Raw genomic sequence first — 22,256 nt, 5'->3', positions numbered from 1 at the left:
CTCAGGGGGTACTGGTTAGTTCATATTGTTGTTCCACCTACAGGGTTGCAGCCCCCTTCAGGTCCTTGGGTGCTTTCTCTAGCTCCTCCATTGGGGACCCTGTGTTCCATCCAATAGCTGGCTGTGAGCATCCACTTCGGTGTTTGCCAGGCCTAAGTTACTTTTAATCTAACCCAGCCATTTAAAAAATTTACTGATGATAAGTAGCTGGAAATGATCATTAAAGTTTAATTTTAATGTAATATTATTTTTAATATCTCCTAGCTATATATAATTACTTGTATACAAAATTGAGTTAACCATGAGTGTGTGTGTGTATATGTATATATAAATTTACAATATTTACTTTTATGAGTTTATAATAAAATATGTAGTTTATGCATTATTGAATTCACAAAGTATTTAATTTCATGAGAAATGTAACGAATGTCTTCTGATATACATTATTACTTTGTATGAGAGGTAGTGCAGCCTTTCTATTTTAAAGAATAATTACGTATATACAAACATGTATATGTTAAGTGAATCTATAATTTTACTAGTGGTAGAATAAGATTGTCTCTGAATTTTTACCTTTGTTGCAAGACATTCATAAAATTTATGTAAATAAAATCAGTGAAATACTTCAAACTCTCAGATAAATTCAGTTATCTTTACTCACATAAATGAAAAGTCATGTGCTAAACATAGCCAACAATAGATTCATTTACATATACTGACCATCAAATGTTCACATTTAAATTATATGTCCCAGAACAATCGTATTCTCTTAAAATCTTTAAGTATAGAATCCTGCAAGTTTGCCTACACTGAAGACACATTGATTAAACCCCTTACGTTTAATTTTAAACTTCTCTTTCTTCCAACAATTAAGCTCCTCCTTATTTGGCTTTTAATTGATTCAAATATGAAGTTTAATTAGAAAACAAATTTTAGTGATTTTGCCTTATTAATTCATAGGTTATTTCATTTTTACTTTGTATTAATTCATCAACAACTGTGAATGTGGTTGAAGCACCATACTTGAAATGTAGATTTCTTAGTAGAACCAACACCTTAATGCATTTACCCAGTTTTCCTAACCAAAGAGCATACCTTGGCTGGTCTGAGGCCTCCTGGCACATATGTGCCAAAGGACTGCATAGTTTGACCTCAGTGGGAGAGGATGCACCTAATCCTGTAGAGACTTGATGCCACAGGGAGGGAGAGTGATGCCCTGAGTTAAGGACACCGTCTCAGAGGTGAAGGGGAGGGGTTATGGGGGAAGAACTCTGCAAGTTGGGATGTAAATAAATAAATTAATTAATTAATAATAAAAAAGAAAAGAAATTGCAAGGGACATAGAGACAGACTCTGTAAGGCTTCTGACTTGAGTACCATAATTAAAAAACATTTTGCCTTATTCAATGAACCAGAACTACAAGGACTCTGTACAGAGTTCCCACAGTACTTGAAAATAATAAAATTGCCTTTAAAAACCTCAATCTTTTTAGTGAATAGAAGATTTTTCCTTAAGTAGGCTGAATTCTTCAAGTTTTATTGTACTGCCTTTTCCTGTGTGCCTACTTTTGACAGAGGCAAAAGGAATCCACCTTCAGTGATGAGGGTGGGATGTGGTCCAGACACTCTAACGGAGCCAAGAGTTTAAAGGCAGTGCTTCTCATGTAGAAATAATCCCTTAAAAGCATAATTTTCCCTTTCAACTCAATAAAATATTTTTGGAAAGTGCTTCAGGGAAATTGCTGAGTTCTTAATTATGCTTACAAGTAGACAGCATAAGACAGAGTATGCCTCAACTCTGCTTATACTATATTTTCGTTCTCTTTGCCAGCCATTCCTTCCTGTACAGAGGAAACGTGGAATAACACTTTGAAATTACAATCCCAGAACAACACTTAGGCTGGACTCTCAGTTGTCTAGAACACACGGGTCAGTTAGTTAGCACTCTAAACATTATTTTTCTCAACTGTAACATGAGACCATTAAAAATTAGCCTGCATAATTTTCTTAATTAAGAGAAATACAGTATTAGGCATAGTCTAGTAGAGGGAGCATTCATGAAGAGTTATTGCTAGGAGATCCACAATGACCAGTTAGCCAGACCCCAGAATCCTCACTGGAGTTCTCTGTGTGAGGCATTTGGCATCTTGCTTGATGATTGTCTCTTGCCTTATATGCCTCTTGGGGACCAGATTCCCCATACCCCTCCCCGAAAAAAATGCTGATTTCAAGACTCCAGTAATTTTATGAGTGCTTAGAACCTATAATATGTCCCTGAAAGAGAATGTGAAACTCAGATAAGTAGGTTAAAAAGTCTATCTGGCTTGCTATTCAAATACATAGGGATTTATAGTTGTTTTTCTATCAGTTGTTTGAATCTTAGTGGATAAAAATAGTAAAACGTAGCTTACAAAATGATCAATTTTTGAGTGTACCATCAGAAACTTGAAATAATTTGCAACAAAAAAGTAAGCTATGCATCACAAGTGTTTTATCGTTTTCCTAATAAACCAGTGAACAAACTTACATATTCTAACTTAAAATAACTATGCCCATTGTCTTTCAAAAGGATGCTCATGAGAGGGATAAAAGAGAGTTACTTTCCAGAATAGAAAAAAACAGACATGCTGATTGGAGGGTGGTCCCTGCTGTCTGTTTGCACTAACTGCACAGTAACTGGACATTCGCCGAGAGGTAACTGTGCAGTGAGCATCTCCAGGTTAAATCTTTTGGCCCTTAGTGCCATGCTGTGAGTGTTCTCCTGTTAGAATCGTCATTATAAAGATAAGTGAAACAAAACTATGAAATGATGAATAATGCTATATCTTAATGTGAACATATATTACATCTCAGAATCATGGTTACCTGTCTGTGTCCCAGAAAGAGAGCATATTCTTATCAGGTGCTGGATTTTTGAGGTGACTGGACCATCTTACCTTAGATTCTTTAGCTCTTGATGTTTTCCTTATGTCTAATCTTACAAGGCATCTGTATTGACTAAAATAAAATTTAATGACATTAATTCAATCTGTTAAACATGAACAACTCTAAAATAAAAAGTATATTTTACTGAATTTGGAACTTGTAGCCATATCATTGCTTGTTATGGTCTGTGCTACTGTGACATGAAAAATTAGCAATATCAAAATATTTCTTTTTCAGTTCAAGAAAATGAAATGTGTAGTTCTCGTACTAATAATATATGCAGATCTACTAAATAGTTACTAAAAATTTTAATGAGTTTGCTTTTCAAATAGGTTAAGTTTATAACTTCAAGTCTTTGAGTCCATTTTCTAAGTAAGTGGAGTACAGAGCTGTATCTTCTTTGTTCAGGTGCGAAAGACTTTCCTCATCCACCTTGCATTATTATTCCAGCATGCTTGTTACATATTTATTGTTTGCTCTCTGTTTTATTGATATAATAGAAAGTATTAAGTTAAGCAGTGTGTGGCAAAGTCTCAGCCTACCACTGCTCTAAGTGACTCAGATGCTTCAGCACCCATCTGCATGCTGCAGAGCTGCAGATCCCGGCCATTGAAAGGACTCTGGTTACTTGCTCACAGGGAGACTGTAAATGGAGGCCTTATGACCAGTGACCTGGGAATCATATATAAGTAAGAGGGGGAGCTTAAAATGTGTTCACAGAATGTGGCTAGATCAGTGATAAGAAATGACTCAGAGGGTTAGCTTACTAGGTGCACAGTACACAAGTGATAGTGTTATAGAATCTATCAGGTCCCAGATAAAAGATTCTCCTAAACTGTTAACATGGTTTTGCATACATAATCTGGGTTTCTCAATGAAATCCAGCAGTGAATATTAAGACGTCCAATTCATAAACCATGGGAAAGAAACCACAACAAACTTGACTCTATTCAACAGTGAAGCAGCAAACTGCTATGCACAGGCTGTAGAGAGCACCAGGAAATGTCAAAACTCATTCAGGAAAAACTCTTAAGCACATCTTACCATCATTTAAAGTCAGTAGAAGCAATAAAGGGAATATATATTACCTGAGTTAATAAATACTGTTACCAAATAAAAATACCTAATATGTCATTTAAAACAATCAATATATAGATACCTAAAGGACACATCCCTGGTTGCATATAAACTTGAATCTTTATATAAAATATAAATATATTAGTCTTCCTTGGCACACATGTAATTGATACTTCATGCTTTGACAATTAAGATACACACAGAATCACTACACTTATTCAAATAGTCAATTATTCTTGGCTTTCTTTAAAGATGTATATCAATAGATTCTATTAAAATTCAATGTAAAACTATACAGCTGCCTTTCCAACTGTAGAGAAGTCCATTGGGTTGTGTAGATGTTCATTCAGTTAATTTTGATATGTAATATTTTATTTATAATCTTTATAATAAACCTTACAGTTTCAAAAATATATTGAAATATTTCTGAGCATTGTGACAGTTTATAGAATTTCAGAATTTCTGTGTATTATTGTATCATGAATTCCTTCATTACTTATTTTAATAATTTTTGTCATTGTTTTCAATGTTTGTATTGCAGAATTTTTTTTATGAATCATTCAAGTCCCCAAACACTTCTATTTAATAGTTTCTTGTATAGGATTAAAAATCTTGATATATTTGAGAGTCCAATAATCATTTTACAAGATTAAATCATCCTTCTTTTCTTGCTTTATCTTTTATTTGCAAGTTTTATCTTGCCAGAAATAAGCATACACATTGATGTGGTTATTACTGTCATCTATGAAAAAAATCTTTTCTAAAGAAGGGAAGAAATCATGAATTGTGAGAAGAGTTATTAAAACAATGTAAACTAATATAGTAGGTGAGATATTAGAAAGTGACCTTGCAGTATGTCCCAGGCTTATTGTATTAAAGCTTGTAAGTAAAATGGACAAATCATTTCTGGTACTAGTGTGGCTCTCTCCCTCTATTGGAAATGAAAACATTGAACTCTGCTAGTTTTTTCTACTGAAGCAATTACATTTTCTAGAAACTTGGAGCCGTTATTTAAGAGGATTATTGTCTGCAATGAGGGGTTTCTGCTAGATAGAACATGAAAACGTTTGAGCTTTATGTAAGGAACTATTTGATTTCAATATCAAGAATCCACTAAATCTCCCATGTTTGCTTATCTACCTTCAATTGTGATCACGCTGATTGTCACAGCAGTGATTCCCTATTATAAATTAGAGCATGCATCATCCACTATCCATGTTTTTTACATAATTGTCAATATTGCTTAATTTACTTTTAAGATCTTTGTCACACAGATATGTATTATATATAATTTTATTGGTTATTTTATTTACCTACATTTCAAATGTTATCCCCCTTCTGTGTTAAACACCCATCCCCTCCCTTGGCCCCCCTGCTTCTATGAGGGTGCTTGCCCAACCACCCACCCCTCCCACCTCAGCACCCTAGCATTCCCCAATGCTGGCACATATTATCTCAGACCTCTACTCTCAAAAGAATTATGGTGAATAGCATTTGCTATACTAATTTAATAAAGTCAGATAAATGTCAAATGTTTCAGAGTTTTTTTATAACATACTAAGAACTTTTTTGGAGAAAATAAAAATGGACCTTCTTATTCCTTAAAACTACATTTCAAATATGGTATTTAAGGGGTGTGTGTTAGTTCTTTGGGAAAGTGAAAATTAAACTGACAGTACTGCATGCTTATCAGATGGACAATTAGAAAATATAACATAAAAAAACTAAAACTAAATATAAAAAGAGTCGAGAATAAAATTTGGTAAGATTGCTTTGGAAACATAATTACTATATTCTATCAATTCCATTTCCAAATATGCACACAACATGTATTTGACATAGATTTGCATCAGAGACCTATTCTAGAATAACATAGCAATACCACTCAGGAACTTAAGTGAGAAAGTATGTATTCCTCATCAATGCAGAAATAGACCCACCATGATATCATTCAGAAACGAATGTGAGGATGGCAGAAGAAATTTTCAGATATAATGTTATGGGAAATAAGATGTTAAAGTGACATGTGTGTAGTCTATTGCCTTATGACAGCTCTTTGTCTCCCTATTACTATCACTATTTGGGACATTGAAGTATAACATATAGTAGTTATATGAAAATCAGAGAAGAAATTTGATTCTCTACTACTATCTGTGATTTAATTAGGATCAACAGAATATAATTTTTTAATGAAAATTTCCTTTCAGTCATTAAGAGTCAGCATATAAACTCATTCATTCCTTTTCACAAGGTTTTCAATACTAAGCATTCCTTTTACTAGCTGAACTGTCTGTGTTTTGTTTTGTTTTGTTTTGTTTTTATATTAAAGGGTTTTGGTAGAAACAAGATATACTGGAATCCAGCACCTGGATGATTGCATACTCTGTAATATCTTTGACCCACCTAACCAGAAATACATATAAAAACAAAACTGTCTCTTTTATCTCCAGTCTGTTACAAACTAATAGAGTGCTAATGTAAATAGATGAGACAAAAAGCCTAAATTATGCTGATGAGTAAACTATTATTTAAATAATAGTCAAGCTTAAAAGAGAAACAGTGTTTTATTAGTTCTATGTCTCTAGCAACCCCATCTTAGAGGTTAGGGTTGTACCTCAAAATAATGAGAAACATCATACAACTGGCAAGTTAAATTAGATTTTAAAGTATTATCTCACTACACAGATTCAGTATTCTTTGCTTTCTTTATACTTCAAAACTCAGTATTGGAAGACGTATCTGTTTGTCATCTATCTACCTATGTACCTACCAATCCATGCATATTGTAGCCTATAGTGTATTATTAGTATGCAGGAAGGATTCATGTGACAGGTGTTATGACATGATAGGTTCTGAGTTACAGAGGATCACTGGGTATAAAATGAAAGCTTACGAAGATCCTTTATCATCATATAATGATTAATTAAATATGAAGAAATGAAGCAATGACTGATAGATCTTAATTTGCTATGCAGATAAGCATATGAGATCATAGAACAATTTATAGCCATCAGTTTTCTCTTTCCACTATGTGGGTTTGGTGATACTGGAATGAATTCTGGTCACTAGGCTTGACAGCAAGGACCTTTATCCAGAATTTCACATTTTTGGCATTTTCTTAGGAATTTGGACACAGAGTGATGTACTTCATGATTCTTATTCTTGATGAGCCCACAGAAAAATAAGGAAGATAAAAAAAGTATCCAACAAAAATACCTAGTGTGTGAAGTCATGTGCTCTTTGTCAGATGATAGCTAAAATAGTTCTATGAAGGATGTCTGACCTCCACATACCTGAGTTCGAAAGCACATCACTCCAAAGAGCTTGTACTTAAACTGAAAGAATGAAAGCTCAGGATTATTTTTATGTATTCTGAGGCCTTGAGAATAAGTAGGATACTATGGGAACATAACTGAGTTCTATCCAATTGAAATCACTGTGTTTTTGCTTTTATTCTCCATTATTTGATTTTCAGCCAACGGGTCTAGAAATTTCCTCTTTAAATTGCCCTGCTCTGCTTGAAAGACTGTCCCCTGTTACTTTCTCACATTTGGTATTCGCATCCATGAGCTTTTGACTCTGATCACCGAGCTGAAAGATAGAGGGTTACATCACTCATTTACATTATCACCCTCAAACCCCTCCCAATACAAATGTGACATTTCAATTTTGCACACTTCAACTCTCCTTAAATCATCTGTATAAAAACTTCAAAGCTTGATTGATGATGAATGAGCCATTGTCTCTTCGAGCACCCGGTTCTCATTAGCCTTTAGAGTCTCAGCTTATTAATAATGAACCTTGAGGGCTGACCCGGTGGGGTAGCGGCAATTCATTGTGCTCCCAGCTGAAAGGTCTGGGTTTGGGAAAGATAGAGGAATCCATAGACCAAGTCCAGAGATGATGTATTAAGTATCACAGGTGGATGATGTGGTCTATATTACTTCTGTATCATTATCTGCCAACAGACTCCTGTGGCTTAAGTTGATGACAGTGAGAAAGATATATTGCTTTGTCTCTGAGAAATCCCCATAAATGATTGTGTAGCTTCACTTTGAAAATGGCCTTTGTGTGTCTTGGAATTTTGACTTCTTGGTTGTATGCTTTATCTTGACTAGGTGATGTGATATAAGTCTAATATATTCAATATTAAGATGTCTGCACTGTAACTAGAGAAGCGTGATGCTGCTTTTAACCTGTCTTTTCATGGTCATTTGCATTCTAAACCTAACCTGTATGGTGCACTCCTACAAAATGAGACATTTATATACACAGCCAGAGATTGATGTAAACTATTTCAGTCCCGTTTATTAGATTTTTATTATATCATCGGGGTTAATAGTACTTTGAGGCATATTTACTACCAATTCCACTATAGAGACGAAAGTGTCATGGGTAACTGCATTTACTATTATAAAATCTGTTTTGAAAAGAAGAGAGTTTCAGCCACTTTTTATATAGTAATTAGAAATAGAATATTGGGTTGGAGAAATACTTTCAGCTTCCTAAAACTACTGGGAGGTCACATTCATCAGTATTTTTAGTAAGGATGTCACATCACAATTAGGCTATTTCATATAGGTCATAGACAAATACAAGTATTATACCACAATTTCTTTTTGAAGGAATATATTTGCAAAATGTCAATGATTCTATTAAAAGAAATGAGCTGGCAATTCACTATAATAACTAGTTTCTGGGAAAGTGTATATCAGAAGAATTTACTTAAATAACAAAAGCCTTACCTTTGTCTGACACATGAAAAGATATTTAAAGGCAAAGTGCATTCAAATGGTCTTGTTTTAGGATTTAAAGATATAAGTTGCTCATGTTCTCTTTCAAATTTCCTATCTGTTCTTTGTAACTTCCTAAAAATAATTTTAGAAGCTTTATCAGGTAGACTCAGGATTGATTATTACAGTATAACTTAAGCTTTCCAATAGTACGTACTATGTAAATTGTGTAAGTTTAAGGACATTTGGATAAACTAGAATAACTCAAAGTCACTTTTGTTCAAGTAGTGGCTAATAACTGGGTTTGATGTATCGAACAGGTTTTATTTTAATATTACTAAAAAAAGTTTAAGTAACATGTAAAGATCAAACATACCACCTAGAGTAATTTTGTATATTATAAATTATGGACATTTTGTATAATAAAATTTATTTTATTTCAGTTAATAAGAATTTAAACATAAAAATTACATACTAATAATACATATATGTGTTTGCTTGGTTTACTTTATATGAAATACATTCTACTAGCTATAGAATTTTAGACTAGTGAATGTCTACTCTGTAACTCCTTATATTAATATCAGATAGTGGGATACAATCTTGACAAGCAAATGATTAGTTCCTAATTTAAACACAGGATTAGAGATGTCATATAAGCTAATCATGGGAAAGGCTAAATTTTAACATTAATTTTACTTAGTCACAATTCAAATTATAGAGAGGAGCTACAGAAGAATTTCACTGATTAGTGTTGGCATAAAATTATACAGCTTATGTTTTTTAATAATATTTTTCAGTAACATGATACTTTTATGTTTACATGATATTAATGCAACTTAACATTCATTAATCAGAATTAGGGTTTTTTCTTTTTTGAAAATTGTAGGACATATTTTCATACAATACATTGAAAGGGCTCATAGTAGCCTTTTTTCTGATCACTGATTAAACGACCAAGATTCTCCTTGAGTCATTCTACATTTACTATGCTATGTGTTGACATCAGTCCACAGAGCTAAGACTACATTTAACTTCTTTACTGATTTGACACTTCCATCACTACAGTCTACCTAAACCTCTTTGTCTGACTGTCCATCAAAGGTATTCATTGTCTTTCCTCTCTTCCTTTTGCATATAAATTTGTTTTTTATGTCTAGATTCTAAAATTTAATTATTACTTTATATTTATATTATGAGAAAGGAAACTTTGATTATAAAACAGATTGTCTTTTTTTCAAATATATGATCAATGAAATGAATAAACGTATTACTGTTGTATGTTACTAAATTTTATTATTTATTTAAATCTATTTGTAACTTTTTGTTCTATCTGGCACTAACTTGAAACCTTCATAGTCAACCATTGTGCAAACTTGAGGTTATTCTTTTGTTAATATATTCTTCTGTGTGAGAAACCATTCCATAGAACTTTCTTGAAATATTAAACTAATCAAGTATTTTCTCAATACTAAGTTAATACCTTGCATTTTCATAGTTATAAAATCAGACAGAACTATAAAGCATATTTAAAACAATTATGACATTATTTCCTGAAAATATTTTGATAGACCTGTTTTAAAATGTATCATCATTTGTTCATTAGTACATTCCTATAAATGTCAATGAAAACCTGTTTTCAGACTGTGGGAATTTGACATTCAAAGTAGAAAAAGGTATACATCATAAAGATTAAAGGCTATTTCAGCCAAAACAGAGAAACTATTCATTATTCAAAAGTAGAAATGAATAACTCTCCTGACTAGAATTGCCGGGAAGAAATGCTTGCTTTCAGATCTCTCAAGCCCAAAATATTATCCAGATTGATCATGATTATGTCTTAATTTGATATTTTAATCGGTAAGCTTGTTTTGCAATTATTCTTGTCTCTTTTCTGAATCACTTTTCTATGAAGCCAAGCTCTCCAATGTAATATTTCTAAGAAACAAATGTAAATAATAGTAGTTGATTAATTCTGCTGAAGAAGGAAATTTGATGAGACTATCATTCATCATAATACAATCTGAGTCTATTTGGGAATATTCTGATAGGAAGTAGGAAATGAAGAGTATGTTTTTTTCCATGTGAACAATTTGAATGAAAATATTATTCATGAAGAATAACTTTTCTTTTCATAATGTTTGAATTATCACCTCAATCTTTGTATCTTTTTTGTAGAAGTTTTCCAAATGTAAATTGAAAGATAACTTTCATTCCCTAGAGAACAGTCAGAATATTCTTTCTTTTAACCTAATGAAGAGTTATTCCTAGAGCCTAAGAGTATCACCAAGTATCTCATGAGAAAGCTATTAGGAAGACATGCACACATTTTCATATAGAAACTTAATGCCAAACATTAATACAGAAATGATTTTATAATCTTCCTTACATTTCCCATCTGCTCTGAAGAAGGTTGGATGCTCAGTTCATGAAAAATAATGAACTAGGTGTTAGAGCAAGAACAATGATCTAATTTCTCTTTGTTCCCTTTTTTCTTCTCTCGTAAAAAACTGGAACCAACAGGCAGTGAAAAGACTGATAATGAGAATGGGTCTCAGTTTGAAAGTGGAACTCTTTGAAAAATGTAAAATAAATCTTGAGTGTTTTATGCTTACAAAGGTTCTTTGGATGTGCCACCAATTTTGTATCCTCAAATATTAGCGTTGTCAAGTATTCCTCTATCCATTCATTTCACACTAGCTTAAGAAATCTTTTAAATATTTAGCTTGGTCCAGACACACAAATGGGAGACAATAACAATATTAAAAATAGTTTGAAGAACTGCACAAGGAAGATGACTCTCAAGGCTACTTAGGAACATGACTCTCTCTGCACTACTCTCTTCTGACTGGTCGGGATTTATTGGGAAGTAGTAATTCTGTAAGCTGTTGTTTCCTCATGCTTTCACAAAGTACCCAGTGAAGATATTATTTTTGAACAATGAAATACATTTAAAATTTTAGATTTAGCACATTTTAATGATATTCATCACATAATGAATAATATCACAGATATTTTATACAGGTATATCATGTACTTTCATTATCTTTATTCTTATTCTCCCTTATTCTCCACCCAATTACTATTAATTTGTTCCCCATATCTCTTTCTCTTCATACCCATGAATGTTCTTGTCTTGCTACAGAATATCTAAGTTCCACAAATAAGAAACAAATATTGATATTTATCTTCCTGCATTTGACATTTCATTTAATATCAGTCTGAAGTAACACTTCAAGCAAATGCCATAATTTTATTATTTTTCATAGCTGAACAAAGTACCATTTTGTATAAACAACAGATTTTCTTTATCCATTCATTTCTTGGCAATTCTTTAGCTAATCAGTATTACCTGTATAATAGAAAACTGCGTAAATCGTAGCTTTCTTGGATTTTTATCTCATTCCTAGGTTTCAGTGCCAAAGAAAAATGACATAATATTTTGATTTGCATTATTCTTCATATTTGATACACTTTTAGATGACATTGATTGTATTTTAGATGGGAGAATATTTTATAATAGAACATTTATTTTATTTATGCTAATTAATAATATGTGACCTTTATTAAATGTCAAATTGTATTAGACCTAAGAATGGCACTTTTGAAAATGTGTATCAAAAGTCTTGAGAATTTTCAGTGTCTATGGATATGAAATTACATTTTTTGACATTTATTTTAATAACTAAAGAAAAATAACAAGAGTTTTATTAAATAATACTAATTAGTTCATACTCTGGTATATTATTTTATCATTAAATTAAATAATAATTATTCATGCTTAATATTTAATATTAAAACAAAGTAGCAGACTGAAATATTACATATGATATTATATCACATTCATGGTAAAGTTACAGAAACTAAAATTATCTATCAAAATGTTAAGGGTTTATTTACATATATGGGATTAGTTAATGGTTTAGTCTGTACTTTTCAACCTCTTCAAGTGTTGATATATAGGCAAGTGAATCAATGAAAATATTTTCAGAAGAATCCTGGCTCCTATTGTGCCTAACATTGAAAAAATGGAATGATGCCTTTCTGTTGGCTAACATCTTTAATAAACAACTTGATGGTTGCTTTTGTTTCCAATACAGAGATACTAAATGGTGGAGTCTATGTAGACCAGAACAAATTCCTATGTTATGCTGACACTATACACTGGCAAGATATTGTTCGGAATCCCTGGCCTTCGAACATGACTCTGGTGTCAACAAATGGAAGCTCTGGATGTAAGTACTATCATCCCTTCATCCTTTTTATACATGTATTCATTTATTTATTTGTGAGTGTTTCTATCTGTCTGTCTGTGTGTCATGGTTCATGCATAAAAGCCATGGGACAACTTGGGAGAATTGGTACTCTTCATCCAGCATATAGGGCATGGGGATTGAAATCAGGTCATTAACTTGAGGTCTAGAATCTACCTGATGAACAATGTCAACAGCCCATATCATACTCTGTAATGTCATCAAATGTTATTTTTACCCTGTAAGATAGTGAACAACTTGTTCAGCATGCCACTAGTGATATTTTAACAACTGAATCTATTAAAAAGCTCAGTAGTGTCTTCCTTCAGTTTTATGTCATACAGCAAATTTCTGACTAGCACCCCAAATTCTCAAACCATAATTTCTCCCTAATTCCCCACTGGTAATGTTTTATAACAATTCTCAATAATGTAATATGAGTCATTAAAGACTTCACATATGAGAAACACTTTTACCTTCTTATTATTTAATAAAATATAAACTATTGAATTCTTTCTATCTTAAGGGTTTTATGCTATTTCCACATGAGATGATTTATCAAATTAATAGTGTTTAATATGATGAAATGTTAAACGAATTGTTAAACAAATAGTTTCTGAACTATCACTGAAGTCTCTGCCAATGATTCTGCCTGGGTTGTCTCATTTTTATAAAGCAGCTTTTGTTGTCACACATTTATTAGTACTGACATTTGTATGAGAACTGAATCTTTATCAAGTATTAACCTGGGTTTTAAATTTCTCATCTGTTATTATATATTTCCCACCTGAAATCATAACTGTCTCCACATAGTTCCATAATTATTTGCAATAGTGCTGATTGTGTTATGACGCTTTTATGGGAAATCAAACTCCAAGGGACAATTATTAAATTTCATGATGGCCATAATAACATAATGGGGAAATATGAATGTATTTGATCAAAACTGGCAGCTGTGTTTTTAATAAAAGGCTAGAGCCTTTTTTTTTGTGAAAGTAGGATAACATAATTTTCTTGTCATCTTTAAAAAGAAATTTGTATGAGATTCTTTCTTTGTAGTTTTCAAGTTACCTACCAGGTAAAATTTCATGTACAGTTTTTTTTTCTTTTTTCATTTTAAATCTGCTTGTTCTAACAATGGAAAAGATGTGGTTTAGAAATGACTATTGTTTTCAGGTGGCCTGCAATATGAGCATATTACATAGGGTAGAGGTTGTATTGGTTGAATGAGGGAAAGGCTTGCTGACTCTCAGATTCTCAAAATGACTGGCCTTTAAGGTATAAACAAGATCATGTAAGAATAAAGCCTGCATCAGAAGCCAGAAGGAAATCATCCCACTGCCTTTACAGGGTTTGAAGCAGAAAAGGTCTGTGGGGTTAGAACACATTCACAGATGGTATTGCTTTGTGCTGTTCTTTTGGAGGGCTAATTTGGATGATTGTGCCGATAATTAGGCAACAGTGACTGGACTTTTTGTTTTGCATGTAAAATTTCTGATGCCAAAATTAAAAATGCAGAAAGGGCTCATAATCAATGGTCCTTTACAGATTGCCCATCAATTGCTGTCAAAATGTTATTACTTACATAGCTTTAGATAGTAAGTCATTTCATCTACTGTATATTAGATCTGAAAATAATTAACTAATTGCTAACGTTAATTTTTATAGTTTTTGTGTTAAAGAAAAATCAATGTGTATATATATATATATATATATATATGTATGTATATGTACATATAGTGATAGATAGATAGATATAGATATAGATATAATTTGTGATTTCTGGTTTATAATATCATATTATAATTATTTTATAATTTGATTCTTATATTGGTTCTTGATAAAAATTATTTTAACGGATAATTAATATTAATAAAATTATATACATTCATGGTCAAATGGTTTTAAATTTTCTCTCACATAATTTTAAGAATCTTATGCATCTTACTTGCTTAATTGCTTTTCTTGTTATAAGTCATAATAATAAGCACACTAGATTTCTTTCCAAGAACTGCAACGCTGTCAATGTGAGTAACACTATATAAAATCAAGTGTTTTGGTGTTCTCAGTAACATTGTGCCTGTTTTCCAGCTTGATAAACTGAGGTTTCTAGTTTAGAAAGTAGTTCCTTTCTTCTTTTGCTTGACATAAGTCTTAATCATGCTTGAAAATACTCATCAGAATCATATTCCAATAAAAATACTCTCCCTGAGGTTTGATTCCAGAGATGAAGAGATGGTTCAACCTATGTAAATCAACAAAGTTGTCCATCTCATAAATATTCTCTAAGGCAAAAATCATATGATCATGTCATTAAATGCAGAAAAGGCATTTAATGAAATCTGACATCTCTTCCTAATAAAGGATGTGGAGGAACTTGTGATGGAGGGAGTATACCTAAACTTAATAAAATATACAAATAACAAAACTGTATACAACATTATGCTAGATGTGGAAAACATCAAATTGTTTCCACTAATATCATTCCTATACAATCGATAATCCAAAATAGTGCCTACAGTCTTAGAGTGAGAAGATAAGAAAACAAATAAAGGTTATGCTAATGGGAAAGGGGTCTCTATATGTATAGATGATGTAAAGATGCCACATAAAGATCTTTGAGCAGACAAATATTTTTAGCAAAGTAGAAATATACAAAATTAAGACATAAAACTACCAACTTTTCTCCATACCAATGACATCCATACTGAAAAGTAAAACAGGGAAATAATCCATTCACAAACACACAAACAAAACTATTATGTAAAATAAAAACTTTAAGTAACAACAACTCAAATAATGAATTTAGGAAGATATCAAAGAATTAAAACAAAAAACTCCCCATGCTCATAAATTGATAAAATTAATCTAGTATAAATGGCCACCTTATTAAAAACAATCTATCCATCCTATGTAATCCCAATCAATTATTAGGCCTGAATTCAATATAGAGAAAATATACCAAACTTTGTTGATGGCTCAAAAATCCAGGGATAGTGAAAATAATCCTGAATACTCCCTAAAAATGATTATTGAAAATATTTTATAACATATTCTTAGGTATATTTTTAGTTTTTACTAATTCATAATAAAATTATGGAAAATATTTTAAAGAGAAATATGTTTGTTGTTAGAACTCATTTGATATTTAATTAAAGTATAAAGGAAAGGCCTATTATACCTGTTAAAACTTAAAACCTTTAAAACATATTAAAATAATACATAGTTATCACATGTATCACATACCTAAATTATTTTCCAAAAGGAAATGCTAGCATACAAAAGAACTAGAATGGGAGATTGACATATTTGCATATAGTATCACCTTCACTGGCAGAAGTTCATAACCAAGCATTTCTCTAAATGAGATGTTCAAAAAATTTTAATTGGTAAATTTTATTATATTTTTACTGAACCTTATCCAGGTAATAATTGCCCCCTCCAAACATTAAACACTACATTGTCTGAAAACTTTCTTGAGCTAGAAGAGAATCAAGTCTCAAAATAGAATTTAACCATATTTATTATAATATTACTCTTGTAACACCTAAGATATTAAAGTATTTATATGAAATAGATGTACTTTTTTATATTGTGCTTTGGCATACAATTAATATACAATCAAGACAAGTATAGACAGGCCAAATTTATGTAAATCATACATGTAATCAAATTACATGATTGTTTAATATTTTAACGCCAGAACATAAATTAGGGGGAAAATGTAAAACACATTGGGAAACCTAAGTTTATTTACACAAGACCAAGAGGTAGCCTTGTGAAAACTACTGTAAAATACATTTTTTTTTTATATAAATTTCATGCGGTTAAAAAACTTTTAATTCCCTAAAAGTTGTTTTTGAACTCAGGTACATACAACATTCCTAACAAAATGTTATTGAAACAAACCAACATACAATCTATGAATCTGTTTTACAGTAGAAAACAATAATACCACGTGTCAACTGTGTTGTTAATTAGAAAGTGAAATGCACATGCCAGCAAGATTCCGCTGAAGGGCCCTGATATAGCGGCCTCTTGTGAGGCTATGCCAGTGCCTGGCAAACACAGAAGTGGATGCTCACAGTCAGCTATTGGATGGAACACAGGGCCCCCAATGGAGGAGCTAGAGAAAGTACCCAAGGAGTTTTGGAGGGCTGCAACCCTGTAGGTGCAACAACAATATTACCTGACCAATTAGGCCATCATTGGGAAGAGAGGACCCTTGGTCTTGTAAACTTTATATGACCCAGCACAGGGGAAGGCCAGGGCCAAGTAGTGGGAGTGGGTGGGGAGGGGAGCAGGGGCGGGGGGTATAGGGAACTTTCGGGATAGCATTTTAAATGTAAATAAAGAAAATAATAATAAATAAAAAAGAAAAAATAGTATAGTGAGATAAAATATAATAAGATTAAATAAAAAATAACCTACCACCTCGAAGTTGGACAAGACTCAACAAGAAGAAATAAGCCCAAAGGAAGGCCCAAGTACTAGAGTCTGACTGTTTCATAATTCATGCAATCCCAGAAAGTCTCTAGACTTAAGCAATATTATATAATGAGAGGTACTGGGGCTGCAAGGTATGCCATGCTTTCTCAGTCTCTGTGAGTTCATATGACCTTTGATCATGTTGATTTAGAGGGCCTTGTTTTCTTTGTGACCTTCATCCCCTTTGATTCTTATTCTTGTTTTGCCTCCTCTTCCATGGTACCTGCAGGGCTCAGAACGGAAGGATTTAATGGACACACCCTATTTATGGCTGAGTGTTCTAAGTTCTGTCTCTCTCTAGATTATCTGACTATAGTTCTCCATGTCTATTTCCATCTGCTGCAGGATGAATCTCTCTGGTGATAACTGGCATTTATCTATGAGTATATCAGAATATCATTTAGAGCCATTTTAGCAGTACTTTTTTTTTTTTTTTTAGAACGATAGTAATTGATTTACCCTAGGTTCTTAGGTATCTATTCTCTTATTTGTGGTCTGCTAATCAGCATCTGATATGAGTCACCTCTTGTAGAGAAGCTTACGTCATATCAGATATGGGTTGTTACTCCAACAAGCTTTGTCTCACCATTGCTCTAGCATATCTTGAACACCTTTATAGATACACAATTTGCGGCTCAGTTTGTTTTATGTTTCTGCTGTGGTAGCATGCACAGCAGCTTCCTGTACCGAAGATGTTATCACATAGGGCCGAAGGCTCTATGTATGCACCAGCTCAACTTCTCCATTGTCAGCGATTTATGTAGGCATTGTGAGTTTGTGTAAAATAACCTCTTGTTTATAACAGCCTGGGTTTGGAGGTTTCCGTGGAACACCTTAGCCAACAACACAATTAGATGCGATCCAATCCTGGTATTGGAAGCATCATTTGTTGACAAGAGATGAGCAGTTGAGGATCTGTCTAATCTCTTAGAGGCCTGACTTTTAAATGAAAGACAGAAAGGGAGTGGATACAGATAAAAAGCAAGGTTAGGAGAAACCAAATAGAAGGAATAGAGGGAAATCAAACCATAATACAGATATATTATGTAAGAAATGAATCTATTTTCAATAAAAGAGGGCAAAGAGAGAGAAATATGTAACTATGTATGCGAATAGTAATTTAAACTTTAAAAACAGTTAAAAATAAGATGAAAATATAAAAGATCAAAAATGTTGCAAAAATGCCCATATTCATGTTAGAGATAAGGTACTTTCCCATTCTGTATGGAAAGCTGCCCTAAAGAGATACACCCCTGCCCCATTGTCAAATATGGCAGATGTTCAATTTTACTGTACAAGATTAACAATATAATCAAATTGTATAACAGCAGCAACAACAACAACTGAATTGAGGTCCTAAAACTGTGAAGGCACTTGTCTCTACAACATAAATAGAGGGTCCTGGGTTAGTGCACTCTCAGAGTTAGCACTTGAGGGCATGATGCAGAGTAAACTTAGTTCACTTCCAGCTGGGGTCCTCTTGCTCCTTTTTTGGACACCAAAGTGTATTGATTGACCCCTAGGAACAAAACTTTCCAAAGAGATCCTGTTTTCATTCTATAATTCTGTATGATGATATATTATTATCAGTCAACATTTTAAGCAATAAGTAAGTAAGTAAGTAAGTAAATAAATAAATAAATAAAGTCTATGAAATAAGTAATTATGATTAATTTCTGAATTCTAGAAAGGAGTAATTTATTTCTCAGCAGTTCTTAAGTTCACTTCCTGTCACCAGAGCAGAAAAATTTGTCTTTCTTAATGTAATGGAGACCTTACCTAGCTCATCTGAAAGTATATATTTGTCAAGAGTTTAACTACTATTTATTATAAATAATTATACATGTATGAGTATATATTATGTAATGTCTTAATTTCTTCAGATTTTTCTAATTTCTAATTTCATAGCCTTATGGTTCTCTGGATTTTCTTGGTGTCTGTTATGTCTGCCTTTTCCTTTCTGGTTTTATTATGGTTGATTTCCAGCTTTAATCCATGGTTTTCGTTGTAGTTTTATTATTGTTGGATTAAACTGGATATTCTCTGTGTGACTTTTAGGTAGTTTGTATAAGAGTTTGCCTATCTTTTCCATTTTCTCACAGAGCCATCTATGTGTTTCATTGTTTATTTGTATTGTTCTCTTTGTTTCTGTTTTATTGAATCCAGCCCTCAGTTTGCTGATTTCTTGTCTTCTACTCCTCTTGAGTATGTTTATTTAGTTAGTTCTGGAGCCTTCATGTTTGTTGTTAAGTTGCTTATCACGTTGTTCTAGAGTTTTCAGGTGTGCTGTTAAGCTGCTAATATAAGGTCTCCTCCCTTCTCCTCTCCTTTGTTTTTCTCTTCTTCCTCCTCCTCCTCCTCCTCCTCCTCCTCCTCTTCCTCCTCCTCTTCCTCCTTCTTCATGTAGGCACTTAGTTCTATGAATTCCCTCTTAGCACCACCTTCTTTGTCTCCCAAAGATTTGGGTATTCTGTGTATTAATTTACATTAAATTCTCAAAAGTATTTGATATTTTTATTCCCGTATTGGCCCATTTATCATCCAGTACAGAGTTACTCAGTTTCTATTAGTTTGTAAGCTTTCTGTTGTTGATATCCAGCTTTAATCCATGGTGGACTGACAGGGAGTTACTTCAATTTTCTTGTATCTGTCCAGACTTGCCTTGTGTCCACATGTGTGTTCAGTTTTAGAGAAATTTCAACAAGGTGCAAAAAAAGAAAGGATATCCTTTTGAGTAAAATATAGAGATTGTCCTCAAGTGCACAATGGACTCAACAAATAATTTTTCACATTGTCCTCCCTATACATACTGAAATCAGCAAACTGGTGTATTAAAAGTAGATTGCCAATACTCTCCTTACAGAAATGAAAATCTATGTACAAATGTTCTGTAAATATCTGTTACGTTCATTTGGTTTATAACATCTGTCAGCACCAGTGTTTGTTAAGTTTTTGTTTGGATGCCTTGTCCATGGGGAAGGGTTGGATATTAAATTCTATTGCTATCAGTGTGTGAGTGTCTATGGGACTTCAGCTGTAGAAGTGAGTGTAAAATTAAAAGAGGACTTAGTAACAGCCACTCTCCCTGCCCTCTCTGCATTTCTTAACAAACTCAATGTTTTGATTTTCTCTTTTAAAGGGAACATAACTATGGTATTCTGTTTTTAAAGTTCCTTTGTTGATTTGAAGGCAGATTTATATAGCAACAGTTTCCTATAAGATTACTATGCTGGAACCTGATTAGAAAATCCTATTATGGAGCATACCCTGCAGGATATATATTAAATTTAAACTCAGTATTTATATTCCCTTTAATAATAAACATTAAGCATAATTAGTTATCTTTTACCCATTTAATTATTTATTTCTTCAACTTAGTTATCTTTTAATTACATTTTAAATGTTTTATTAGTCATTTTATTCATTTACATTTCAATGATTCTCCTTCACAAACCCTCAATCCTACCCCCTTCTCCCCCCTCCCCTTTGCCTCTATGAGGCTGATTCTCCACCAACTCACCCACTCCAGTCTCACTGTTCTAGCATCCATCCCCCAATGCTGGGGCATCAAGCCTCCACATGACCAAGGGCCTCCTCTCACACTGATGACAGACAAGCCATGGCTCCCTCCATGTATACTCTTTGGTTGGTATTTTAGTCCCTGGGAGCTCTGGGTGGTCCAGTTAGTTGATATTGTTCTTCTTTATGGTGTTTCAATCCCCTTCAGCTCCTTCAGTTCTTCCCCTAGCTCTTCCATTGGGGTCCTCAGGCTTAGTCCGATGGTTGGGTGTGAGTATCCACATCTGTATTGGTCAGGTGCTGGTAGAATCTCTCAGCCATACTAAGCTCCTTTCAGCAAGTGCTTCTTGGTGTCAGTAATAGTGTGTGTTGGTATCTGAAGATGAATTAATATTATTTGAATTGGTTAAAAGTAGAGCCTCCCAGGACCCCACGGGGATGACATTAGCTGAAATACTCTACAAAGTGGAGGGAGAACCTGTTGAGACCATATCCAAAGGCTAGGCATGGTCTCCCGGTTGAGGGATGGGGCCACCCGCACATCTACAAAATTTTAAGCCAAAATTGCTTCTGTCTAAAGGAAATACAGGGACAAAGAGTGTAGCAGAGACTGAAGGGAAGGCCATCCAGAGATTGCCTGACCTGGGGATCCATCCCACATGAAGACACCAAACCCAGACACTGTTGTGGATGTCAAGAAGTGCTTACTAACAAGAGCCTGATATAATTGTCTCCTGAGAGGCTCTGCCAGATCCTGAGAAATACAGACACAGATGCTCACAGCCAATCATTGAGCACAGGAACCCACAAGGGAGGAGTTAGGGGAAGGACTGAAGGAGCTGAAGGGGCCTTATTTGGCATCAATGGGAAAGGATGCTCTTGGTTCTGTGAAGGTTTGATGCCCCAGTGTAGAGGAATGCTAGGGCCTTGAGGAAGGAGTGGGTAAGTGGGTGGGAGACCCTCATAGAAGCAGGGTAAGGGGGATAGGATAGGGGGTGTGCAGAGGGGAAATCAGAAAAAGGGATAACATTTGAAATGTAAATAAAGAAAATATCCAAGAAAAAAAGTAAAATATATTTTGTGATATTCCACTATTTGGTATTTTATATCCTCACAGAAAGATGTGTGTTCTTGTATTTGTGAATATCCAAATAATTCTAAGCCTGGATATATTAACATTATAATAAAAATGATAAATTAAGAAAAACAGTTAAATTTCTCTCTCTCTCTCTCTCTCTCTCTCTCTCTCTCTCTCTCTCTC

General features: G+C 33.3%; 1 protein-coding gene across 6 annotated transcripts in view; it reads left to right on the top strand.

Moving 5' to 3' along the window:
• The window catches only part of Erbb4 (erb-b2 receptor tyrosine kinase 4), a 1,014,420-nt gene that overhangs the window by 646,268 nt on the left and 345,896 nt on the right, over positions 1-22,256 (top strand). For all 6 annotated transcript variants that reach the window (XM_021197417.2, XM_021197414.2, XM_021197418.2 and 3 more), the window contains exon 4: positions 12,836-12,970. In XM_021197417.2, coding sequence (XP_021053076.1) covers positions 12,836-12,970 — 135 coding nt within the window. The remainder of the gene's footprint in view (positions 1-12,835; positions 12,971-22,256) is intronic.

Source organism: Mus pahari, chromosome 5 (assembly GCF_900095145.1).
Source record: "Mus pahari chromosome 5, PAHARI_EIJ_v1.1, whole genome shotgun sequence".
NCBI classification, from domain to species: domain Eukaryota; kingdom Metazoa; phylum Chordata; class Mammalia; order Rodentia; family Muridae; genus Mus; species Mus pahari.
Note: the sequence above shows the minus strand (reverse complement) of the source record. Positions and strands in the feature narration are given on the sequence as shown.